Genomic DNA, 5889 nt, shown 5'->3' on the forward strand with positions numbered 1-5889 from the left:
CGTCAACCCCAGGGTACGGGACCATCCCTACCACTACCCCTAACTACCTATTGGTTCTTGGGGTCCATCAGAGAGACGCTCCGGAGATCCTGGCAATTAAGAAGTTAGAGCCAACGAAGACGTATCCCATAGGCGAACGCCTTGGGATACGTTAGTGTTAGTTGTGTGTGTGTTGTGCAACAAGACAGGTCCAGCTTAAAGGTCAGATAATGTAAATTATAAGCTGTAGCTATTCTCCCCTCATATCTCCATATAAGCATATATACCATGATATAAGAATAAGTGGTATTAGTTAGGGAACATGACCTTATGCAAGTACGGTCATGTTCCACAAATACATGCGGAATGTATTATTAATTATTTTAATAGATTTAGTTATAAAAGAAATCTTGGTTTCATTCGTATAGTAGCTACTAACCCCCACAGGTAATTACAGGTACTTTAGCGGGCGATTGGAGTGTTGAAGTAACCCCTTCGTAAGGGGATTGCAAGGCTAGAATATAATATTTGGCAGCCATTGCATACCCCTAGAAGGGGGCTTCAACCCCCTTCTCGTCACAATATTACACCTCGCGGTCGCCGTTATTCAAACAGTCATCACGCGGGAGATGCATGTTTATTGTTAAATCACCAACAGTCCTCTAATTGCTTTATATTTCGTTCCTCGCTCCATTAGCCGGCTTATTCAATTCCAAGGGGTGCTGAATAAAGGTGGCTTTACTGCACTAAATTGCGCAATTTGGTTGCAATTTATGTGACATAATAAAGAACGAGTGCACTCTAAGGTGGCCTTCGGTTAAGAAGTCATTTTGAATAGAAAATTGATTGCATAGGGCGATCGACGATTACAAAACGAATTTTGTTTATGTTATTTTTAACTTCCCGTAGGGTAATTTTTTGCATATATTTACGTTTTGAAGGTTTCTGAACATTTTGGCGTACCTCAAAAAAAAAATGAATGTGTGTGTGTGTTTTGTATGCCCGCATTTTTTCGTCCACGTTTTCGGGCGCACGGATCAACCGATTTGAATGGTTCAAAAAACATTCGATTCCTATTGATAGGAAAATGTGCTGATTAGTTTTTAGCAAAGGCAGGTCCAGCCGATACGGAGCAAAGAGTGCAGAAAATACAAATCGAGTTTTGGAAAGCACATAGTATCCGATTCGTATGATCCAAAAAACATTCAGTTTGTAATGATTGGGAGAAGTAGTGATTAGTTTTTGACAAAGACAGGTCCAGTCATTTCTAAGATACAGAGCTAAATGTACAAAAAAGAGCAGTTCTTGAAAGAACTATGCATCCGATTTCAATAATTCAAAAAGCTTTCTGTTTGTGTTAACAAAAGATTGCTTTTGAAAAAAAAATTATTTCGTTTTTTTTATTTCAATTTTTTTTTAAAAAAATGTTACAGTATTTATAATAATTCATTTGAAAACATTTGATATTCCTTGAACATTTCGTTACGGTATGGGAAGTTACAGCAATTTGCTTTAAGGCATAATGCTATACACCACTAGTTAATCATTTTTAAAGTTAACTAATTGGACATACAAAAGCGTGCTTGTTCTCGAAGCCTTTAATTATTACAAAATATTATTGTTTACACATATGGGGAAGATTATGTAACTACAAAATTTAACTAAAGCCTAGTCTTTGCTTTTGAACACCAATCAGATTTTGGTATTCCATAATAATGGGTTGCATCTCGAGGTCCCGGGTTCACATCGAACAGCCTATTGTCAAGCAGTAGTGACAACGATTTTCACTTGGAAATATAAATATCAATATATTTCCAAGTGAAAATATATCTTACCCAGCATTGCTCCAGCAATAAAAATATTCGCCCTATTTCAGAAATTGTAATAATAATTTGTCATTCACAGATGGAACATATAGAACTATTAGTTTCTGATTGCTGTTCAAAATAATTATAAAAAATAATCTTGTGGGCATGGCAGTGTGCCTTAATGCAAATTGCTGGAACTTTCTGAAACGTTTGTGTAAATATTTGTGGAACAAAAATAATCAATAATCAATTAAAAATTGACCAATCAATAAAAATAATTTAGTTAAATATTTTTAAATAGATCATTATAAACACTATAAATCTTATCTTTCATATTTTATTTGGCGACTACCTTATCGTACAAGATACTTAAGTATGTTTAGTACAGATCATTAGACATATGCATATCAAATTATCAGATAATTTATAGATATTTTGATAATAATAAGAAATTTTGTTTACATTTCTATGGATTCCGTGCCAATGTTTATACGTTAGTTTGCGACGCGGCGCTCACACGCTTCTATATTTCGTTTCTACGCAGCTAACTTATCGCGATTGCTTCGAAAAAAAGTTACAGAAGTAAAATTCCAAAATATTTCAAAGTAGGTGAAAAAAATCAAACTTTTCAAACAGGTCAATTTTGTTCAGAAATTTTAAAATTCTCAAAATAACTTTGCCAAAATCTAATCAGCGCTTCCTTACCAATAGAAATCGAATATTCTCTAAATAATTTAAATCGGTTGATCCGTGTTCTCAAAATAGGCAACGAAAAATTGTATCCGCACATACATACACACAGACACACATACATCGTTTTTTGTAATCAATGGAAAATGTTAAGAAACCTCTGAAACATAAATATATTTTCATTTTCAATTTTTTGTGATTACTGTAACTTACCCTACGAGAAGTTAAAAAATACTCCAAAGCAGTAGAATAAATCTGTAATAACATACATTACACTTAAGTTCATATTGATAAATTAATTAATAAATAATATAATAAACCATATGAATTAAATATTTAATATTTTAATATACAGAATATAAATTTAATCGTTTATAATATATGATAAATTGAAATATTTCAAATAAGTCCTAAAAAAATACTTATTGCTGAATACATTGAATATTGCTAGCAGATTGGAACTGCGCTTATTCTTCACATCAAACTCTTATTTTTCTTTATAATCTTTGCTTTCTGCAGGTGAAATTTAATAATGCCACCACTTTTGTCCACTACCATTAGCTGGTGGTATATTCTGGAACGGATGCCACTGATTTTGTATAGACTTAGGCATGGGCATAGAGATATCGATAGGACGATGAACAATATTGTACGAATCAGTATATGGAATCATATTTGCATGCCGAGGTGTTCCCACTGGAGCTGGAAAATATCCCAATTGCGCATTTGTTGAGCATGGAACATAAACGTCGTCTATTGGATTTGCAGCGTGTTGGCTTATATTGCTATTATCATTCACTGATCTTTGTCTAATATTATTTGTATAATGTACTCCAATTGAGCTATGGTCAAATGTTTCAGAATTTCTGGCACTGGCTGAGTTCACTTTTGCCCAGTCATAAGCCATGCCTATATTTTTTCCGTATTTCTGCTGTTGTGGTGTAGAATTTGGAATTTGTTGCTGATATATCATGGAATCCCACTTAGCAGATGACGTATTGTTTACATTGAAATAAGATCCAGATTCGACATTTTCTTTTGGTTCTGGGGGTACCCAAATGTCAAAAACATTTATTTTTAAAATGCTACTTAAAGGCAAATGAATTTTATGACTAAGATTCTTTTTATATTTTTCATATTCTAGATTATAATTTTCTTGAAGATTCATTTCATTATCCATTGATTTATTTGCTTTTTGACCCTCGTCGAAGGGATCAAAATCAAGATCATCATCTGATGTTGCGCGTAAATGCTGATTAGATTCAAAGCATGCTGAATGATTAGAAAATTGTTCGTATGATTGTGCTATGTTGTCAGATTCTCTTCGAGTATTAGACATAGAATTATAATATTCTATATTTTCTTGTGGATGAGAATGATCAAAATGATTAAAAGTTTGATTGTGATATGCACTACATCTATTGTTCCTTATAAATAATAGCTTTTGGGATATTTCTGGACTAGTACTATTAAAGTACATAGCTGCAGTTTTCTGATTTAATGTATCAAACACTTTTTTTTCATACTCTAGGTGTTTACCAAGAAGTAATTCTTCTTTTGTAAAACTGGCTTCGGGATCGAATTTATGAATATAGTAGCAGTCTTGTTTAAGGCATGGTAAATTCTTCACGAAATGGGTACAATACTTAGAAGTTCCCATTTGCGTCTTAATAAATCTCCCCTCTGCTAGAGTATAATTAACAGCTTGAATTGCTCTCAAACCATCATCATCATGACTATAAGTAATATATGCATTAGAGGTAAAATGCTTTGTCCCTGCATATGCAACATCGATAATAACAATATTTAAAAATTTTCCATATTTTCCGAAATACTTGTACCTCATCAATATATTTGGATATGCTAAGCTATTCGGGATACTAATAGCGTAAACTAAGTTTTTTCGTAACACTCGAAGATTAGCCAGATATTTTTGATTTTCAAGAATTCTTAAATTACGCTGTTGTTCTTGATGTCTTTTTGTGCCTTTTAGAACGGCTATTTCATCTTGTGATAAAGAAGTAAAATTTTCAGGGTTCTCAGGATAAGTTTTCCAACATTGTGGACATAATCCTTCACCATCTGTTCTAAGTGTGTGCCAACAAAATCGACATACCTGGTGGTTACATGCACACGGAAAGAATGCCAAATCGCACTCTTCTAGCACTTCCAGGCACAAAGGACATTCTTTAGCATTGTTTCCCATATTCATATTTGACATAATAGTAATATTATTTGAATTTAAAATAAAAAAACTCACTTAATACTATTACTGAAAATTATACACAATTGTTAAGATGATAACCTATAAAATTGTATGCGACCCACCTCGCAAGATTAACGCACAACGACTGAATTTTATGGAAAACATGACTTCTGCTATTTGCTATTTATGTAAATAGCAAACTAATAATATTATTAATAAACACGCTGATAATAATACGTTGGAAATAATTTATAAACAAATGCACAAAAGTGAAACAATTCTATTCAAGCTAGATTATTGTTCGATTGTTGTGAACGGATCAAATTAGTATAATGAACTAAATTGTTGATCAATTCATATTAATATTTATGCTGTTTTCGAAAGTTGTTACAAAACTAGTGGTGCATGGTATCGTCGCTTAAGGCAAGTTGCAGAAACTGCCTCTACTAAAAATTAATTTTTTTAAAGAAGCTTTAAAACTTATGAGAAAAATGGTTTTTCAGAAAAATTGAAGGTTTTTCTGTTATTTTCAAATGTTTTGAACAATTTGAACAATTTTTCAAAGAAATTGTGCTTTGTGGCTGATTTAGGGTCAAAATGTAGAAGCTCGTAGGGGCTGCGTCGTAGTCTAATGGATAAACATTAATGCGGGACCTGTATAAATGTAAACAAAATTAATACTAATTATTGAAATCTCTAAAAAATATCTGATAATTTAATATGCATGTATCTAATAATCATTTCTGACCGCCAAATGGTATTTTTATCAGATTTCACCACCAAATAGCATCTCCAAAACCGCTGGACCTTTCTTCTCAAAAATTTAACTAGTTCTTCGTTTTGTCAATATAAGTAAAATGTTTTTTGAATCATAGAAATCAGATACTCCATTTCTCTCAAGAACTAAACTACAATTTGTGGCACTTTTTACCCCGTATCTTCAAAACGGCTGGACCTGCATTGGCTAAAAACTAATCAGATCGTCTGCTTATCAATAAAAATGGTAAGTTTTTTGAATTACTATTTAAATCGGTTGAACCTTGTTCTCGAAATTGTCGACAAAAATTTGTATCCGCACACGCAAACGAACGCACACGCACACACACACATACATAAATTTTTTCGAAGGTATGCTCAAATGTTTCGACTTTGAAACGTAAAGATATATAAAAAAAATATTTTCAGTTTTTTACGGTTAAACAATTC

The 5889-nt window shown here is 32.6% G+C and overlaps 1 protein-coding gene across 1 annotated transcript; it reads right to left on the reverse strand.

Annotated features, from left to right (window-relative positions):
• Positions 1-3003: 3003 nt before the first annotated feature.
• LOC113376012 (putative general negative regulator of transcription C16C9.04c) lies at positions 3004-4689 on the reverse strand. Its single transcript, XM_026615944.1, has one exon. The coding sequence runs from the start codon at positions 4687-4689 to the stop codon at positions 3004-3006; it is 1686 nt and encodes a 561-aa protein (XP_026471729.1).
• Positions 4690-5889: the final 1200 nt, after the last annotated feature.

Source organism: Ctenocephalides felis, unplaced genomic scaffold (genome assembly GCF_003426905.1).
Source record: "Ctenocephalides felis isolate EL2017-DRISC unplaced genomic scaffold, ASM342690v1 CF-g0.4_SCAFFOLD_01886, whole genome shotgun sequence".
Lineage (NCBI taxonomy): Eukaryota > Metazoa > Arthropoda > Insecta > Siphonaptera > Pulicidae > Ctenocephalides > Ctenocephalides felis.

Coding starts and splice junctions, on each gene's coding strand:
- LOC113376012 (XM_026615944.1), bottom strand. CDS start 4,689: ATGAATATGGGAAACAATGCTAAAGAATGTCCTTTGTGCCTGGAAGTG.